Source organism: Lissotriton vulgaris, chromosome 5, assembly GCF_964263255.1.
Source record: "Lissotriton vulgaris chromosome 5, aLisVul1.2, whole genome shotgun sequence".
Taxonomy (NCBI): domain Eukaryota; kingdom Metazoa; phylum Chordata; class Amphibia; order Caudata; family Salamandridae; genus Lissotriton; species Lissotriton vulgaris.
The window spans coordinates 472,845,051-472,866,285 of record NC_141693.1 but is presented as its reverse complement, the minus strand read 5'-3'; the positions used below and the strand labels follow the sequence as shown (position 1 = coordinate 472,866,285).

At 47.7% G+C, this 21,235-nt stretch overlaps 1 protein-coding gene across 3 annotated transcripts in view; it reads right to left on the bottom strand.

The window, feature by feature from the left end:
• The window catches only part of CROCC (ciliary rootlet coiled-coil, rootletin), a 463,946-nt gene that overhangs the window by 104,188 nt on the left and 338,523 nt on the right, over window positions 1-21,235 (bottom strand). For all 3 annotated transcript variants that reach the window (XM_086921919.1, XM_086921920.1, XM_086921921.1), the window contains one exon: window positions 5,726-5,941. In XM_086921919.1, coding sequence (XP_086778045.1) covers window positions 5,726-5,941 — 216 coding nt within the window. The remainder of the gene's footprint in view (window positions 1-5,725; window positions 5,942-21,235) is intronic.

Here is a 21,235-nt window from a genome sequence, read left to right as displayed (position 1 = left end):
GTATGCCCTTCAAAAGAAGCAGAACCCCAACATAAAACTTCAAAGACCCAAACCTAAATCACATTAGGTGTCTGGAAATGGACTATAAGAAGGGGAGGGTGAGACTCCAAAAATTGTCATCTGCCTAGCATCCAGACGACTGGGTGAGCATAGAAAACTTTCCAAGACTTTTACCTATGGCCAGAACTGGGGACCAAGGCCTGCTAGCCTCTCTGCTGGGTGACGGGACATCATCCAGGGAAACCAAGACCACCTGGTCTAGAGCTTCGATCACCAGCGCTTTCCAAGGCCAGTGTGCCTTGTGAGGGAGAGGACAGTGCTGGAGGGAGTGAGGACCAGTGGGGAGATCTGTTGAGTGGACTCCCGGAGCAAGGTGTGAGGAGACGGCTGCTGCACTGATCGAGTCGTTGCACATGTACAGATTCAAGTCGGTGTCCTGAGTATGCCAGGTGAGGGCCGCCGTGGAAAGCATGGTACACGATGAGAGCAAAGCTGGTGTTGTACTATTGCAGTTACCTGTATGCCAGGAGGGGCCGCTGTTGAACTTACTATCTGACAACAAGGGCCAAACCCTCTACAGGAGTAGCCACTGTGGTACAAACTACTGTGAGGTGAGGGCCGATGTCTAGGTGGCAGTGGTGTGGCAACCCTGTAAATAATCATGCTGTGAGGTGAGGGCGGAAGCCCGAGACTGTGGAGCAGTGATGTCTAGTAGGTCATGAAGAGCATCAAGGACTGCACCTGACCTGACCCTGTGGGCTGAGTGAGATCGCCGTGGGCGCATCACTATCTCACTGGGACCCAGGTCAGACCCGTTGGAATCTACCATGGGGGGGAGCACAGAACCTACATTGCAGGAGCAGCGCAGGAACACCTCTGATTCCAAATCTCCAAACAGTACTGGAGCCTTGTGAGTGCCTTCAGACAGGGCACCCGCCGAGATGCTGCACACTTCCTCTCTGCTGGAGCAGGTTAGACTGGTAGCGAGCCTACTGGGCTCTGGGGGACTCGCTGCTAAGAGGGTTGTGCCACCAAGACACTTTTGAATAATTTCGAAGAGTCCGAGCGTACTCTTGAGTTAAGGTCTACTAGATAGCAATCCCTTAATGCAGCCACCAGTGAATGGGGAATAACACTGACCAAACTGCAAGGAGCGGGTGGGATAGGGATCGGCCAGTGAAACACTAGAGCCTCGAACTCAAGGGGGCATGTGTTGTCTATAAATGTTGTAATCTGCCTTTGAATGTGTAGAGTTAGAAGTAAAATACTTATTTTGTTCTAAAAAATATATATTTGACTGGACATTGATTTATTGAACTGCTGTGCGCTCTTTAAGTTATTAGTTGTGTTCACTAATCTGTATACACTCCTCCCACTCCCAAAGGGGTTATTTGGCTGCTTCTTCACAGCTACCACTGAGAGTCAAGCGCAGAAGGGGTATTTAGACCAGTTGCTCAGGATCCACAGTAGGTCCACCCCAGGACATCAGGAGTAAAATGCTTCAACCACCACGGTTGGGCCGAGTAACCTGTGTGCTCCATGGCCATCTGAAAGGGGCTCTGACCAGGGACACCTGTGGTTATGGTCACCTGTGGAAGGGGGTCCAGAAAGGTCCTACTGTGCAACAGTTAATTGCTACTGTATCAAAGCCAAGAGAGCTGGGACATTGCTGTTACCAACACTAGATCCTCCTGATGCCCCTCTGCTTGTGTTCACTACCTTCAGAGGCATTCTTGTAGTAGGCAAATATGCAACCTGGCATATGGTACAATCGATATGAATGAAGATATCGTTCTCAACAGCTCCATGATAGTTTGAACACTAATGGGACAGTGTGTCTGAAAAAGAGACAGCAGCTGATGGAATGTCATAACCCTCTTTTGGACGAGGTATGCTTTGCTTATTACTGCATTCAGGACTGAGACAAGGAAAAGCTGAATCTGCTACGGCTGAAGATGCAATTTCCTTGTACTGATGCTGAAACCTAGGCAGTGAAGCAGAGACATTGCTGTTTGAGTGTGTGCTATACATTGTCATTTGCTACTATTCTTGATCAGCCAGTCGTCTAAGTATGGAAAGACATGTATTTTGTTTGTGCATAGGTGCACTGCAACCACCACTAAGTACTTTGTAAACACCCAATGAGCTGTGATGACTCTGAAGGATAACACCTTGAACTGGTAATGTCATCCACTTACCATGAATCAAATGTATGGGTGATGTGCTTGTTGGATTATGAAAGTACTTGTCTTTTAGATCCAACACTACCCTAGCAGCTTGATGTCATCTTGTAGAGAAACCATATTAGAGGGTTCAGAGAGGATGAACCTGCTCAATGGACGGAGGTCAAGAATCAGCTTGAGGAAGCCATCCTTTTAGTGATTAAAAAGAACAGGGAATAGACCTCTGTGAAGCTCTGGTGTGCAGGAACAGATTCTATTGCGCCCTTTTGTAGACGAGGACCCATTGATCTGAAATTATGCTTTCCCACTGCGTTGGAAGTGCCTCAATCTTCCCTCAATAGGCGTCATGTGGTCGGGGTAAAGGAGTTTCTGTTTCGAGTGGAGGAGACCCTTGCAGAGCCACCTCTGTCTTTCCCACACCCATTTCTCTTATAGTCCCCTCTCTGGAAGATTTTAGGCTGCTAGGGATACTGAAAAGACTGATGGCACTGTTGGTATGGAGATTTCTGACCTGACTCCCCCTGTTGTGTACCTTCCCTACTTTGCAGTTTATGATAAGCTGATCTCAGACTGGAAGGTTGGAGGGCACCCATGGATTTGGCGATGACAATGTTCTTTTTCTATTTTTCAAGCATATGGTCAACATGGGGCCTGAACTGATGTTCACCATCAAAATGGACGCTCAAGAGGTTCGTCTGCACCGCAGGCCTGAGCCCTGGCACCCTAATACAGGCATGTCTGCCAGACCTGATGCTGGTGCTAATACAATCGCCATTGTGTGGCTGCCTCAAGAACTAATCTCTTTCCTACGGTATCAAGTAGCTTAGACTCCTTGTCAGGCAGAGGGGCATCTCCTGTGGCCTGTTCAGAAGTCCTTTTATGCAGCATGCAGAACAAAGGAGACAGGAACTATCTGTTGAAGAATATAAGCCAAATTGTCTAGGACAAGCTAATATTTTTTTGCACACAGGTAGTAACCACCTTGGCTTTCACTGGCTCTTTAAAGCTGTTGGTGGCTGACTTCAGCACCCCATTGAACATGGGGAGGTAATACACTACACACTTTGTTTTTAGCCAGGGTTTTGTTAAGAAGGTTGTGCTTCACTATGTGCAGTTTTATCTGATGATGTTGTGCAGCCCTTTTTATTGCTGCATGGTATGCAGTATAATCATTTTGTGGGGAAGGCTTGACTGGGTAGGGCTCTAGATCTGGGTCGCCTTGAAAAGAGGAATTGAAAATGTGTTGGACCTCCTCCTTATCTCTGGGACTGATGGTGTACAACGGGGACGTTGTTTTACATTTTTTAATTTTCTGGACTGAATGGGCTCATTATAAGTAGGATTTTGGTGTGGGGGTTTGTAGGTGTAAACAGAAATTACTTTGATAAACATGATGTATTTTGGATGAAATATGTGGAATAAAATTCTTTTTTGTACTATTACTAATTAACTGTTTGTATTGTTTTATTCAAGGTTTTAAGTAGGATAAATGAAATTATATATTTATTACCTTTATTAGGTTACTTGATTTTTATTATATTGTGGGCACTGAAGAGTTTACATTGTGTTGTACAGTGTGGCTGCTGTGCCTGAATGGTGATGTACTGGGGTAGTTGGTATGGAATTCTATGCAGTAGTCGGCTGGGGAAGATATAACATGATTTGTCCAGCAAACGATGTTGAGTGGTCCGGGGATGTACATGGTCATTCCTTAGAGGCAGCTGAGGCTGTGTAGGTGCTTCTAACCTTACTGCAGCTGTTGCCCCTCAATCCGCCTCTGGAGTAGAGCTTGGATGTTTAATCTTCCTAAAATGGATGCTATGGCTGGTACTGGACACGTTAAGAGGTGTCTGCTGTTTCAGAAGCAGCCCACACTTCTTGCCGGTGGAACCCTAACTTTGGTGGCTAGTTTTGAAGAGCCACCAGTGCATTTGACATGTCTATGTTCTTTCTTAATAAAAAAAAAATCCAGCATAGAATTGACCTGAAGAGTTTTTTTTACCATTGATGGGAAAGCGGACTAAGTTGCTTTTGCAATCTCTGGCCGGAATGAAAACACTTTAAGCCATCTTTGTTGGTGAAGTAGGATTCTTCTGTTGGTTCCCCGGGAAGCAGTATCAACTGTGTTAAGGGCACATCTGATGGTTTCACTTGAAATTATTTTGCTCGCCTTAACAATCTTTCTCTTACTTTTTGTAAGCATCAGGAAGGTGCTTGATAATCTCCTCGATTTTTGTTCATCGTATGTGGAAAGCTGGCCAACTAATTTGTTGATTTGCCACTATTTTACACCACCCACAGCTATGGATTCTCCTTATGTCTTTACAAGGGGAGGAAGGTCTGTTATGCCTTCGATTAACGCCCTTTTTTGCTGTGTGGACTACAAGAGAATAGAGTAGAAAATATCTGCAAATGAAGACGGGTTTGTTTGCGCAATCGCCTTGTATTTTTTCTCTATCATAAGTTTGATCATACGTGCCATGCCTGGATCCCTAAAATTCGCAGGAAGCATCTGAGCATGCCCTTTAGCATTGGCAAGAACTGGATGGACTGCTCAATCTTGGAGAGGGTCTCTACAAGGATGTCATCCTCTTTTTCTACCACATGGAGACCTGATGGTAAACTGCTGCTCATTGGAAGACCATGTGGTATGAGGTTATGTCAACCCAGAGATGGTTTGACTAGGTATGGCCCAGAAGATGAGTCATCTTGAGGGTATACATTGTAGCCATGACATAGGTCATCTCCATAATCAGTGGACATTGGGTCTCCATGATGGTCTACCTGATCAGCGGATGGGCCCTGGTCTGAGCATGACTGTATAGAATGAGCTGGGGATGGTGAACATGAAGGTGGCGGGTTGAGATGAGGACCCCTAGACGTTTTCTTCTTGACCACATAGTAAGCCCGAAGCTCCCCTGAAATTGCCACTTCGAATTGACCATTCACTTTGTAAGAGGTTTAGCTGTTGGTGATTAACATGTAGTAAAACTAGCCGCTGAATCTTTCCTTTGCAAATAAGCATCTATATGCAGGCACCACTCCTGGTAGGGTGAAGTGTTTCTTGTGTGTCTATTTCACCTCCCATTGTCAAGGTTTTACTTTTTACACAAGTATGCCTCTGTGGCTACTACTCCTTCTTCCCGAGGTGAAGTACTATTTCCGTGTATGTGCTGCAACATTTATGACCATTGTGGTGAATCCCTGTCTGTGCAGGGAGGTCACTTTCACTTAAAGCAATCTGACTTACGTTCTAGTGATATTAGTGAAATGACAGAATAGGCACAGAAGAAATGAACAGCGGGGAAAAAAAATAATATTGTTGTGTAAGATACAGAAGCATAATATTTTATGGCAACCAAGAAACTCTAGTCCCATGAAGTCAGCCCACTTATCAGTATTCTCTACACTAACACTCCCATGGTCCCAAGCTTTAGCAGCACAGAGAACTACAGAGAGAAACAATGCATAAATCCTGTAAAACTTGACAGGGATAAATGATTCCCAAAAAACGCATTAGAACCGAGGGCCAGTACAGATACCTGTTTCTGTAGCGTGTCAATGCGATCTTGCAGAGCCTGCACCTCTGTCTCGCGATCATTAAGCACTAGCCGGGTGCGCTGTAATTCTCCCTCCAGGGCACGGCGGGCTAGCTCGAGCCGCGTGCAGCGGCTCTCTGATGCGTCCAGGATCTCCTTCAAGCGGCGTTTGTCACCATCCAGCTTGGTCTCATTGGATTTCATTTTCCCAATCTTCTCCTGAGGAATAGGAAGAAGACTCTTTATTGTGACAAAAGGGAGACGTTAAAGCTTAAAATAATTAAAGGAACCTGAATATCCAAAATCCACAACTCAAAGGTGGACTGCTTCCTGTCTCTTGTCCATCCCTGGGTTCATGTTATTCTGGGTCTAATCACAAATAATATAAAATATTGTGTAACATTTCCCTTCCTCTTCAGGAATAAAATAGGTGTGATTCCTCAGTGCTCAAAAGTATTCATTTAGTGAAGAGGGGATAGAGGGATAAGGGTGGTGTTCCAGGTAAAATTCTGTGACTTAAATAGTTTCCGATTTTTTTTTTTAAGGGAACACTCTTGATCAGTGCTAAACTTTTTTAGACACACTTTCTAAAATGACAAACTTTTGAAACGGCCACTATATTTTCACTGACAATCAGTTTTACTAATACAACTACACAGCACACAAATTATATTGTGTAAAAATTAGGTTTTGGTGAATATTTATTATTCGTGCATCTCCAACTAGTGTTTTGATTTGTTTTTATCCTACTAAAATCTTTGCTTCCATCACACTTCAGACTTTAAAAAAACAAGCATTTGCAATGCAATAGGTCTCGCATTAGTAAAGTGTGAGCTATTGGTATTGTAAATGACACATTTTTTTAATATGTGTTGGCTTTGAAAATATATAAATTAATGGCATCGTTATTCACAAAGCCAATAGCTTACACTTTCCTAATGCGAATCCTATTGGCTATGGCAATGCTTGTTGGTAGCAAGCAAGGACAGTCTTGTTGTGGTGCTGAGTGATGATGTCGTTGGGCTGAGATGTGGTGGTGTATTAGAGTGATGTGGTGGTGTATTAGAGTGATGTGGTGTTGTATTAGAGTGATGTGTTGGTGTCCCCGAGTGATGTGGTGGTGTCCCCAGAGTGATGTGGTGGTGTTCCCAGAGTGATGTGGTGGTGTGCCCGAGTGATGTAGTGGTGTCCCCGAGTGATATGCTGGTGTCCCCGAGTGATGTGGTCGTGTCCCCGAGTGATGTGGTGGTGTCCCCGAGTGATGTGGTGGTGTCCCCAGATTGATGTGGTGGTGTCCCCAGAGTGATGTGGTGGTGTTCCCCGAGTGATGTAGTGGTGTCCCCGAGTGATGTGGTGGTGTCCCCGAGTGATGTGCTGGTGTCCCCGAGTGATGTGGTGGTGTCCCCGAGTGATGTGGTGGTGTCCCCGAGTGAAGTGGTGGTGTCCCCGAGTGATGTGGTGGTGTCCCCGAGTGATGTGGTGGTGTTCCTGAGTGATGTGGTGGTGTCCCCGAGTGATGTGGTGGTGTCCCCGAGTGATGTGGTGGTGTCCCCGAGTGATGTGGTGGAGTCCCTGAGTGATGTGGTGGTGTCCCCGAGTGATGTGGTGGTGTCCCCGAGTGATGTGGTGGTGCCCCCGAGTGATGTGGTGGTGTCCCTGAGTGATGTGGTGGTGTCCCTGAGTGATGTGGTGATGCCCCTGAGTGGTGCCCCTGAGTGATGTGGTGGTGCCCCCGTGTGATGTGGTGGTGTTCCCGAGTGATGTGGTGGTGTCCCCGAGTGATGTGGTGGTGTCCCCAAGTGATGTGGCGGTGTCCCCAAGTGATGTGGTGGTGCCCCTGAGTGGTGACCCTGAGTAATGTGGTGGTGCCCCTGAGTGGTGCGGTGGTGCCCCTGAGTGATGTGGTGGTGCCCCTGAGTGATGTGGTGGTGTCTCTGGGTGATGTGGTGGTGTTCTCGAGTGATGGTGGTGTTCCCAAGTGATGTGGTGGTGTTCCCGAGTGATGTCTCGAGTGATGGTGGTGTTCCCAAGTGATGGGTGGTGTTCCCGAGTAACGTGGTGGTGTCCCCGAGTGACGTAGTGGTGTCCCCGAGTGACGTGGTGGTGTCCCCGAGTGACGTGGTGGTGTCCCCGAGTGACGTGGTGGTGTCCCCGAGTGACGTGGTGGTGTCCCGGAGTGATATGGTGGTGCCCCTGAGTAATGTGGTGGTATCCCTGGGTAATGTGGTGGTATCCCTGGGTAATGTGGTGGTGCCCCTGAGTAATGTGGTTGTGCCCCTGAGTGGTGCCCTTGAGTGATGTGGTGGTGCTCCTGAGTGATGTGGTGGTGTTCCTGAGTGATGGAGGGTGGAGTTAGAGGGTGGAGTTGGAGGGTGGAGTTGGAGGGTGGAGGTGGAGTTGAAGGGTGGAGTTGGAGGGTGGAGGTGGAGGGTGAAGTTGGAGGGTGGAGTTATAGGGCGGAGTTGGAGGGTGGAGTTGGAGTTGGAGGGTTAAGTTGGAGGGTGGAGTTGGAGGGTGGAGGGTGGAGTTGGAGTTGGAGGGTGGAGTTGGAGGGTGGAGTTGGAGGGTGGAGTAGGAGGGTGGAGTTGGAGGGTGGAGTTGGAGTTGGTGGAGTTGGAGTTGGAGGGTGGAGGTGGAGTTGGAGTTGGAGGGAGGAGTTGGAGGGTGGAGTTGGAGTTGGAGGGTGGAGTTAAAGGGTGGAGTTGGAGTTGGAGGGTGGAGTTGGAGGGTGGAGGTGGAGGTGGAGTTGGAGGGTGGAGTTGGAGTTGGAGGGTGGAGCTGGAGGGTGGAGGTGGAGTTGGAGGGTGGAGTTGGAGTTGGTGGGTGGAGTAGGAGGGTGGAGTTAGAGGGTGGATTTGGAGGGTGGATTTGGAGGGTGGAGGGTGGGGTTGGAGGGTGGAGTTGGAGGGTGGAGTTTGAGGGTGGAGGGTGGATTTGGAGGGTGGAGTTGGAGTTGGATGGTGGAGTTGGAGGTTGGCGTTGGAGGGTGGAGTTGGAGGGTGGAGTTGGACTTGGAGGGTGGAGTTGTAGATGGATGGTGGAGTTGGAGGGAGGAGTTGGAGTTGGAGGAGTTGGAGTTGGAGGGTGGAGTTGGAGTATGAGGGTGGAGTTGGAGTTGAAGGGTGGAGTTGGAGGGTGGAGTTGGAGGGTGGAGTTGGAGGGTTGAGTTGGAGGGTTGAGTTGGAGGGTTGAGTTGGAGGGTTGAGTTGGAGGGTGGAGGTGGAGGGTGGAGGTGGAGGGTGGAGGTGGAGCTGGAGGGTGGAGCTGGAGGGTGGAGTTGGAGGGTGGAGTTGGAGTTGGAGGGTGGAGGTGGAGGTGGAGTTGGAGGGTGGAGTTGGAGGGTGGAGGGTGGAGTTGGAGGGTGGAGTTGGAGTTGGAGGGTGGAGTTGGAGTTGGAGGGTGGAGTTGGAGGGTGGAGGGTGGAGTTGGAGGGTGGAGTTGGAGTTGGAGGGTGGAGTTGGAGGGTGGAGTTGGAGGGTGGAGGGTGGAGTTGGAATTGGAGGTGGAGGGTGGAGGTGGAGTTGGAGGGTGGAGTTGGAGGGTGGAGTTGGAGTTGGAAGGTGGAGTTGGAGTTGGAGGGTGGAGTTGGAGGGTGGAGTTGGAGTTGGAGGGTGGAGTTGGAGGGTGGAGTTGGAGTTGGAGGGTGGAGTTGGAATTGCAGGGTGGAGTTAGAGGGTGGAGTTGGAGGGTGGAGTTGCAGTTGGAGGGTGGAGTTGGAGGGTGAAGTTGGAGGGTGCAGTTGGAGGGTGCAGTTGGAGTTGGGAGTTGGAGGGTGGAGTTGGAATTGCAGGGTGGAGTTAGAGGGTGGAGTTGGAGGGTGGAGTTGGAGTTGGAGGGTGGAGTTGGAGTTGGAGGGTGGAGTTGGAGGGTGCAGTTGGAGTTGGAGGGTGGAGTTGGAGTTGAAGGGTGGAGTTGGAATTGCAGGGTGGAGTTAGAGGGTGGAGTTGGAGGGTGGAGTTGGAGGAAGAGCAAGGAGTAACAGAAAGAACGTGGGTACGAGAGCGAGAAAGAGACGTAGAGAGAGGGGTAGGAGGAGAGAAAAAATAACACACGAATGGTGCGCACATAGAAAGGGAAAAAATTGAGTTAAAAACACCTGGCGACTGCTTATATTTTTCAATATTCAGCATTGAAACGGAAAGTAGGTTAGCGAGAGGGATGTTACGGGGAGAGTGAGGGAGAGCGCGAGAATGAGAGAGAACTACAGGGGAGGAATGGAGATAAAGAGAGCAAGGAGTAACAGAAAGAGCGTGGGTGCGAGGGCGAGAAAGAGACGTGAGGAGAGGTGCTTTTAGTGAGGGGCAAAAGGTCCACTGGTGAGCTTTAGCTAATACATGGCGAGTGTAGGGCTAAAAGAACAAGATAGCGGGGAGTGCATTCCTTTCAAGTCTGATGCAGGGGGGAGGGGGCGGGGGAGTGGCAGCCTTTGAAGTCTGATGGGGGGGGCGGGGGAGCAAATGGTGAGGCACATGCACTGGCCATAATCCGCATTCCAAAGCCCTCTGGCATCAAAGGAAGGGTTGGAGGGAACGAGCATATGGGGTGTGAGCGATAACGAAAGTATGAGGGGGAGCAGGAAGTGAGGCCGAGCGTGCGCTGGCGAAAGCAGTCCAGATGCCAGCTTCGCGCTTGAATGCCTCACATGCACTGCACATAATCTGCATTCCAAAGCCCTCTTGTTAGGCTTTCCTGGAGCCCCTACATAATTTCTCGCAGAAGCAATGCGCAAGCGCATTGGCTACAGCGAGACCTAAAAAAGCAGCCTACAGCTGCAACTCAGATAAAGGCCCATCACCAATTGCCATTGTGCCCGCTTTACCAATCCAACCCTGTTCCACACAAATACATATTAATTCCTAAGATATTTACGTGTAATGCTTCACATTACCATACAACTTTCGTTTAAAGCCAGAACTATTGGTATTGCCAATGCTTGTTACTCTGTTTAGTACATGGATAATGTCAGAGGGTGGGGATATGCCCTACAGTAAACGAGACGCATATGTATTTCACGAACTGACATGCGTGTATTCTTCACCTCCGTTTGCCCCAAAAAATATGCAATGTTCAGAAACAAACGCTTTCCCCAAATATTCGAGGACTGAAGCTTCAATGGTAAATTATCCTCTCCTCGAATATTTGGGGTATTTCTAAGCCTCACTTCCGTCTTTAAGGAGAAGCAAAGAAATAGAGACCATTCCAAGACGCATTTACAGACGGGTACACAAGACTTCATCTTTTTTGCCGGTGTGGGGCTGGTCCTAACTTATATGTTCATTCACGTGGGTCACCACACTTTTGATGCTTTGATCCATAGTGCAGTCGGGACTATGCAGCGTTACAAAGTTGTAACAAAACTTTAACAAAAAAACGCCTCTGCTGTTTTAAACTCATACTTTCTTTAAAGTCTCGAGGCAGGTAACCCCCCTTCTGGAACCCCTAATGACCCAGGCCTGTAATGGCGTCCCGCGGGTGCGGGGAATGCTGTAAGCTGCTATGTCAGCAGGCCGCAGCACGAGACCGCTCAGGCCTGGCAGCCACCCAGCTTTGTTCTAATCTAAGGGATGGCGGCGGGCCAACGCGGGCAGACACAACAGCAAACCAGACATGGCGACTCCCCGGTGGGAAAGGAGAACGGGGCACGCTGCTGAGTTCAGACATAACCAAATGTGGCAAGGAGACAAGAACCTACACATTTACTAAATTTCCATGTGTAAAGAGGTGCACAAAAATAGAAAGGCCCGCGAGCATGATTGCAAGCATAAAACACGTCTGTACAGAGACGGTAGAGAATATACATAGGTACCAAGGCTAGATATGCAAAAACTCATGTTCAGGCACACAGGCTAAAAAAAGAGGCAAACCCACAAAAAGGATGCACATATCTGGGGGCACTGGAAGGCAGGCACACATAGTATAATATTAGGGAATTAAAAATACCGCAATATCAGTTGGGCGCAAATGCACTTTCTAGAGAAATGGACTCATTACGACAGAGAAATTCAGATGGACGGACGCACACCATACACAATTCAACAAGTCCCTGAAGCACTGCACAAAGTCTGAGAATCAAGTACACTTGATTAACACGCACGTTCAGTTAATTTCGCCTATATTTCTGCAAACTCAATCACATCTGCTTTAATGATTTAATCTCGATTGTTTACTTGTCTCTTGCTCGGGAACGATATTCTGTTTTTTGTCTATTTTCTGTGTACTTTCAGCAACAGAGAATTATTGGGACGTAGGTGGCCGTTTCCTCTTTGTTCCTTGGAGCACACTTTAAGATACTCTTTTACACCCCGACTAAAATATTGGTTTTGCGCAAGGTTTAACCAAGCTTCAAAGTCACACATAGGCGTTCTTAGAATCGTGCAGTGAAGTGAATACTTTATTTGGGAGAGTCAATGTATGAAATTTCAATTCCTGCGTACAAATTTCGCCTAGAAAAACCTAGCAGAATTTGTGTGAGTTAAACATGCAGCCATGTCTTGTTATTCCCCATTCATAGGAGTAGAACTCAGTACTGGGTGGTAATACCTTCCCAGTATACAGCAGACTGAATGGTATTGGTATTTTGAAGTTGTGCTACTACTTGTCCGAAAATTGAGGCCCTTAATGAAACACTTATTACCACATTCTTAGCGCTCTTGTACTTTGGATGGCAAGGCTGCTTACATAAATACCAATACAGACGAGTGCAGTATTTACCAGTTAATAGTAATAGTCACTCATTCTACTGATTGGACTCCGGTATAAATGTAATTACCACATGCTTTGCCTTTTTCGACAATTATTCTCCAGATAGAATGTTGTAAGGTTTTCCCAAGAAAAATCGTTCTGAATAAAATGGTGTTAAATACCGCAAAACTTGGGTTCCCTGTTTGGGCGCAACACCCCATGTGCATACGAACCAGGACTCGGATGGTACTCTGAATAAGGGCCAGAGTGGCACTAACACACACTGACAGACCTCTGGAACGGATGTGTTACTTACAGGCCTAGAGGCAGGCTGCACAGTCAGACACATACCAGCACACACTTGTTCACACATTGCAGACATGCTTGTGTAATGTACCCTTCACTGTGGGGCATTACATGGGGCCACTAGGCAGCTATGCTCCCGTACAAGCACAGCAAAATTCGTGTCCAAAATCAGAGGAACAGAAGTTAAACAGTGTTCGCTGTTTGAACAGCACCACACAACCCATTCCACACCATAGAGTAAAGGAGGGTGGGGATCCAAGCTTCAGTCTGTATTGAGGTGTCCTCTCTCCCACTGCAGTCAGGTGTCTGCATTGTGTTTGCCTCTGACACACAGGCTCTGGAGCAATGTTCAAAGATGTTCAGAAGAAGAGACACTCAAGAAGAGACACTCAACCGAGACATTTCCTTCCACGCTTGGGTTAATCATGCTATTGTCCGAGAGACATATCCTTCGCTTCATCCTCTCCCTTTCAGACTCAGGCAGATTCTGTGCGAAGACCATCCTTATCTCTTTTTTCTACCCTAGCAACCATTGATTGTTATGTTGCAGGCCCCTAGGTCCTTCTATGCTTGTAGGTGTATGTTTGCACTATTTCTATAGTGAGTGAGAGTGAGATGTGTATCTTTGCTTAGTGAATGACCGTGGGAGTGTGTGGGACGTTAATAAACTCTTTTCCCTGTATGGAATTTTAAATGATGATACCCACTTAGCCTTAAGAGAAAAATAATTTTTCCCTGTGTTTGTATATATGCTTTAGAAAGTTTTCTTATGGACTCTACTTATGAATTGTTATTTAAAAAAAATAAAAACTTTCCTATTTTCTCAACCAATTGTGCTGAATGAGTTTTGATATATCCTTGGCTCCGAAGCGTTAATTTATGTCACCCCCTCCTTCTCTCTTTGGATCTCGTAGATGGCACCATATTATTATACCCTGCCAGGGTAGTTCTCGCTTTCTATTACACTGCTCTTCCCCATTTTTCCTGCCAGCATCCTAAAAAAAGAACCCATTGGGGAACCCCCTTTTATTTTGTCATTCTTCTCTCTACCTCTCTGCCTGTCCCGCTAACGTTTTTCAAGAGATGGCACCTTGCGGATAACATAGGAATTTTCTCAATAAAAGTGGTTGTGGTTCAAGAAACATAATTGGTAGCGATCGCAAATGATAACACCGTTTTTTGCATGGGTTCCCCAATGTGACATCACATGTTAATTGTCTTTTCTACTTTTTTCTTCTATCACACAGGATTCAGGAGTTAGGTGGGGGGAGGGGGGCAATGGATACGTAGGTTGCACCGAGTGAGTGACCTATTGGTGATAATATCGGCACACAATACTCTTCCAGAAATCTGAACAGAGCAAGCTGTAAGTCAGCCCTCTGTTAGTTCGATAGTCTGCGTGATGAGCTCAGCCTCACCAGTGGCTGGAGGCACCTTGGCACAATCATTTGGTAATCGGGTACATGGGATTTATCCCTGATGTGGCTCTTGCCCATTTTCAGTTCTTAGGCCATCTCATACTTTGCAGGAGAGTCTCTAACTTTTTGTATCACTGCACTGGTCGAAGGGGTGGCAACCAGTTCTAATTTGATATAATAATTGCCCTAATCAACTAACATCAGTATTTGACAACAATGAGAAAATGGTCCTTTTTGCATGGTCAACCCCATTTTTTGATGAATGTTATTGCTTTTTTTTACTCTGAGGCACTGCTTTGCAGTGTTCTGTGTATGTACTCTGATTTCTCAGGCAACCATCCTTTATAATTCTCAATGCAATGTACAACGGCTCAATATACATCATAATATAAACATCGAGCTGCAGCGGTAAACCAGAGCTTATTTTCTTCATCGACACGAAGATTAGATCCCAGTTGTACAAAGCCATGTGCTGAACCCATGAAAATTTGAAAGAGGTCATCCCCTCCTTGGATAACATAAAGGTCGATACTTTGAGATACACATTTGAGAATAAGTAAGCATAACCAGGAAAACTACCCAAGAATTTGGCAGTTGATTAAAATTCGCCTTTTGATTAATGTCTTTCAGACTCCGTGATTTGATGACTCTCCTGAAGAAGGCACTTATGCCAAAACACGTGTAGAGAATCGGAGATTAATGGAATATTTGTAATACACGAAGAATTTTTGATTTGAAAGGAATACGAAAGAATAAGATGGAGTATTGCACTAATCCTGATTTAAGGAGAATATCGTGTGATGGGAGAATATAGTTCCATATTGAGGGTTGATTTGTTCTGTAAATTCTGCTTTAACCCCTCCCACGCTGATGACGGAACCGTTCCGTCACGCCTCTCGGGTGGGCTGTGCTGGTGACGGAACCGTTCCGTCACAGCCCGCTCTCGCCGCGCCTGCGCGGCGTGTTCTATTGAGCGGGCGGGGCAGTAACGGAACCATTCCGTCAGAAGCACAGCTCACCCGAGGGGCGTGACGGAGCGGTTCTGTCATCAGCGTGGGAGCGTCGCGCGGCCCACCCCGCCCCTTAGCACTGCGGCGGAATAGCCGCCGCAGTGAAAGGGTTAAAATGTGATAAATGTTTATAATCTAATTTCGCCCACATATATGACATATGAGTCAATGAGATTATAGAAAAAATATATATGTATCACAGCTTCAATATTGATGAACAGTATGGGCTATAAATGGTATGTATGAGATAAGAAGTTTGGTATTTATTTTATACAAATATAAATATTTCATATTATGGAGTTCATTAATACAATGAATTTTTGATAGTTTTCTATACTATGTAGTAAATCGAGCCTTTTTTACATTGCATTGAGAATTATAAAGGATGGTTGCCTGAGAATCCATACTATTAATAGTATTTTCCCTGTCCCAGGAACCAGTATTCGAGAATAGCGGTGTCTGCTTACGTAGATTGTGCTCTGATCTTTAAAATATGTAAAAACTGGCTAATCTCTGATTTGCATATTTAACTTTCCTATAAGGCCACAGTATAAGATGGAGAAACAAACCCATGGCATGGACAGTTAAACGTCACCTGTTAACTGCAGCAGGTATCATGCAATCCACTAGTGTAACAAAGGAAAACATGGCTTCAGGCCAACCACTGTAGCCTGAATGCTGCAGATTGAACCTGCAGTCTGACCTGTCAGAATAACCCTTTTCATGGGGGAAAACCTTCCCTTTAAATATTAAGTCTATAGAGGTTTTGAAGCCCGCACCGTATGATGCATGGTATTTAAAAGTGAGACCTCCAGAAATGTAATGATACCGTGTCTCTGCAGTGACAGGCCACCAACAGCTATTTACGATGATAAACCCTAGAGTACATATTAAAATATTAATTCTGCAACCTAGGGTTTCGGGCAAGCTAGAAAAACTGTTCAACCACTATTTTTTATATTTATTAAAATTCAATTCAATGGTGACATTAGATTTTTAACAAATATTTAGAAAAGGTAACTTTTAGAAAGTTACCTTTTCTCGACCTGTACCCCCTTGAATGCTAATTTGCATTATCCTGCCAGCAGCTGCACTGTCAGTGCTTGACCATAATGAGGTATGAAAACTGCTCGCAAAGCAGGACAATGGCGACAGGGTAGAACGGATGTGGGACAGGTACAGGAGGTGAACAGCTCAGGAAGGGCAACCTGTGAGGTTCCAGGAAATTCATTAACTTGAAAGGGACATAGGTGAAGCTTGCTTATTCATTGTTTAGCATGCAGGGACACCTCAAGATTGGGAAGCCTTAGTTCTTCATGCCCAGAGTAGCCAATTGGTCACCAGTTTAGTTAGAGGGAGAGATGATCAAAGAACCAGGTTAGGGCAGCTTAAAAGGGGACTGCTCAGTTCCCTAAAAATACCCCAGCCTGGCACACAAGCTACCTCCAATCACTAAAGGCATGTGTTATTTTGGATTTACCCTAGAAAAGTGCATGTTGTGCCAGTTCGCAGTAAAACAATCAGAATGTGTAGCAAAGATGGGCAGGAATGCCCCTGGGAACTTTTTAAAACATTGGTTAAGGAGCGTCCAGGAGTCACTCCCCATCCACTGGCTTATGAACTGAACAAAAGTGGACCTCATCACAGCTATTCAGAACACTTTCTGGAGCTGTTTAAGACCTTCAAGGAGACCAGAAAGAGTGGAACGGCTCCCATTTGTACCTAGCACAAACAAGTGGACTCCAAGGGTCAGTTGGCTGACCTCCCATGTGACCAGAGGGGCATCAAAAGCTGCAGGAGACCTTTTTACTGGAGTGACCTGGTGCACCTGAAAGACCCTGCTGGTGGCCTCTGTCGGAGTGAGCCCTAATACTTAGGTGCTGTTCTGAGGACCTGGATGCCTTAACGGTGTTCAAAAGGACTTATTCTGAAATCTCCCCGGCCCCCCCTTCCCCCATCCTTTTAAATTCGACCTAGAAAGGTTTTGGACTTCAGAGGGGCTACCCAATACTAAATTTAGGGGTGTTAAGAGGAGTGAAGGGTAGTAGCCAATAGGCTACTTACCCATGGGTCACTACACCCCCCCCTATATGACCACTTCCTGTGGGGAGTGGGCATAACCCTGTCACTGAGCTCCTAATTCCACCAAAAACAGGATGATGAGACCCATCCTTTGTGGAACACATCAGGTAGCCCAACTTAGCGGTGTGAACAGCCTGAGGGTGCAACATGTCTACTTGCATAGCTTATTTCCCGCCTGCCCTGGTGCCAAATGGACCAAAGGTCAGGGGGCGGCACCTCCCAGGTCTGGGGGTCATATATCAAAGGAGACAGGGGCTTTGAAGCCACTGGCCCTGATATACTAAATCACTAGCCATCCTGCTGGAGGAGGTGTGAACATCTTCCTCCGGAGTAGGCCTTGTGTCTGGCCTCAAAGAGCACAAGCTCTCTCCTGCAAGGGGCCAGAAACCGGTTTGTGGTGGCAGGCTGAACGAACCGAGTCAGCCAGCATACTAGACATTGGCAGAATTTGCAGGGGGCACCTCTAACGTGCACTATGGTTGCATGTCATAATAAACAGAGTACTGGTAACAGTACATATTTATTAAGACAAGGTGTTTGATACCAAACACCATAGGCATCAGTAAATCTATCATGAAGCTGGGGAACTTGTAATGTCCAGTGCCCAGTACATATACTTACGATGGCTTCCCTGTTCACTTACATCATCTAACAATTGAACTAGACAGCACAGTGGCATAGCTGCTCATGCAGATATGTCATCATGTGTAATATAATGCACTCTGTCTTAGGGCTACAAGCCCTGATGTAGGGGTGGCTTACAGATATTACATACAGTGTAAGAGACTTTGGCATTGCACATAGTGAGTGTGCTATGTTGTGTTTCCACATTGTTTGCACCATGACACACAGCTTGCAATGGGAGCCTGCACGCAATTTGTATGGGGGCCCCTTAGGGTGGGATAATTCATGCTGCAGCCCTGAGGGACTCTCTTTAGGATGCCAGCCCTAGGTGCAAGGATGCCACTAACTAGGGACTTACTGGGGTGGTAAAGTGTGTGCCAATTGTGTTACAATTAGACCATTTTACCTTGTGAATCAGTCCTATTGTGGTGTTGCTGTTTTCCACAGTAAATGCTTCCACCCTCGATAGTTTCAGAAAAACTAGCAAAACATATATTCAACGTACCTCTGAATACCTTGAGCCCATTTAACTCAAAAAGACATTTTCTCAGTGCGAACCAGATTAAACTCAATTTTTCTTGCTATTATGTATTCTCCTATTTCTAACGTAAAGCATACTAAAGCATCATGGCGCACAAGCATTATGTACACATCCGGAATAAAATTAATAAACTAAGCTGGAGAAAAAGTAATGCCCATAGGTGTTGCAATAAGTGAGGAAATGGAAAGACAAAGGGTTGGTCACAAGTTCACTTTTCCAGTCTCCATCTTGGATACATTTTGGTAAGTCAGGAGCACTTCAGAAAGCGCTAGTATGAATCACTTCAGTCCACTATCTTGCTTCCAAGCCACATAAACCACAATGCTTATTTTGATACTATACTTCTATTGCTCTCATGGTCAGATTTTCTCAAGGGGCTCTTTTGCACGGTAATAAAACAGTGTGTTGCGCTATATAAAAACCTAAACAAGCACAGTAAGCATTAATGCTCACAGCTACTCACAGTTCAAACATAGTTTGCACAAAGCATGAGATGGCTGCTAAACTGGAAGAGGTATAAAGTATGAGCTGCGCATTAGAGTGAGTAGACACACGATCAATAAAAGTAAGGCTGCTACAACCCTGTTGTTTATCCATTCCTAAAGTATGAGTTACTTACCTTCGGTAACGATGTATCTGGTAGAGACGATTGTAGCCGCAGATTCCTTCACGTAGAATTCTCCCCAGGCGTGAGACTGGATCCAGAAAACTTTCGCCACAGCATCCCTGCGCTCTGGGGGCGGAGCGACACCATGCGACTCCGCCCAGGCGTCCTCCGCATATGTGACGTCAGCGAGGTCACGTAAGACCCACCCCTGAGCGACTACGTCAATTTTCTTCGAAGAACTTTTCCACATTACAATGCGGAGCCACCAGACAAAAAACTGTGGGAGCATGGGAACAGTGTGCGAAAGAGTAGAAAATGGAGAGACAAACGACACCAGAAGGAACAGTGAAACACTGTAGTGTCCAAAGGCAGGGGCAGAAGAAAGAATAAAGCAGAGCCCTGAACAGCCACCTTATCAGCACACAGACAGCCTATCCCCTGAAACAAAGAACATGCGTAAAAAGCAATTATACACGTAACAGACCCACCAACGCCCATCCAGAAATAAGCAAGGGGAGCCAGTCCCAAGACAAGACAGAACCACAAACCTCCAAGCCACCCCAGCGCATAAAGGGCAACCACCCCCCATGGAATAAGGGCAAGGCATAGCCAGATGACCCCTATTCGGAGGTAAGCGGAGGGGTCAGGACCCTCATCAGCAACAGGAAGGGAAGGGAGGGAGGATAGAGATTGAAGGTAACACCCCCAAATCGGAAGCAACCAGGGCAGTGGGGCACAGAAGCACCGTAACCCCATCCTCCAGGGACCCAAGAGGAGGAATGAACCGCAACCAGACGAAGCCACCCGTCAGGAGCAAAAGAAGATACTCACAGGAGACACAGCTCCCCACCAGGAGGCAAGTACCGAAGACCAACCCAAGGGTCCTCACAGAACGGGGAAGAAGGGAGGGCCGAGAAATAATCTGCGGCTAGAATCGTCTCTACCTGATACATCGTTACCGAAGGTAAGTAACTCGTACATCTGATAGATACTATTAGACTACTAGCCACAGATTCCTTCACGTAGAATAGATACCCTAGCAATACCCACGGAGAAGGAGGGTCTGCAAAAGGACCCCACGAGCCTGGACGGAAGAGAAGGTCCCACAGGGAAAAAGATCTGCGGTCCAGAAGAGAAACTTCATTCCCGCAAGGCAAGAGGAACCCCCCACAAGGGGAACACCACCGACCCCAGAGGGTGTATGAGGAAAGGGAGACTGATGAGGCCCGTACCCTCACAGCAGAAGAACCAAGGGCAAGGCTAGAGAGGCCGAAGCACCTCACTCCCTTACAAGGCAACAGAGCTTCCATCCAATGCCAAGACAGGAAGAGGAGGAAGAAGAAGAAGAAGCCCAGAGATCCCAAGGAAAAGATGGAAAGGAAGGCGAGCCCCCTTCAGATGGAAGGCAACAGGCCAGCCAGGACAGCGCCAACAGTCATAAGCTGCCAAAAGCAAGAAGAAGAGCCCGGGTGCCCCAGGAAGAACGGTGAGTCTAAGCCTGACAAGGGAGCACTCAGAATCACTGATGGGGATGACGGCAGAAGGGTCAGACGGGGACGACGGCAGGAGCGTCAGACGGGGACGACGGCAGGAGCGTCAGACGGGGACGACGGCAGGAGCGTCAGACGGGGACGACGGCAGGAGCGTCAGGCGGGGACGACGGCAGGAGCATCAGGCGGGGACGACGGCAGGAGCATCAGGCGGGGACGACGGCAGGAGCATCAGGCGGGGACGACGGCAGGAGCATCAGGCGGGTACGACGGCAGGAGCATCAGGCTGGGACGACGGCAGGAGCGTCAGATGGGGACGACGGCAGGAGCGAGCGGCAGAAGGAGACGATGGCAGGAGGGAGCGGCAGACGGAGACGATGGCAGGAGGGAGCGGCAGACGGGGATGACGGCAGGAGCAGTAGACAGGCGGACTTGGGTCGACATGGGTGGCAGACTGGGGTCAGCATGGGTGGCAGACGGGGGTCAGCATGGGTGGCAGAAGGGGGTCAGCATGGGTGGCAGACGGGGGTCAGCATGGGTGGCAGACGGGGGTCAGCATGGGTGGCAGACGGGGGTCAGCATGGGCGGCAGACGGGGGTCAGCATGGTCGGCAGACGGGGGTCAGCATGGGCGGCAGACGGGGGTCAGCATGGGCGGCAGACGGGGGTCAGCATGGGCGGCAGACGGGGGTCAGCATGGGCGGCAGACGGGGGTCAGCATGGGCGGCAGACGGGGGTCAGCATGGGCGGCAGAC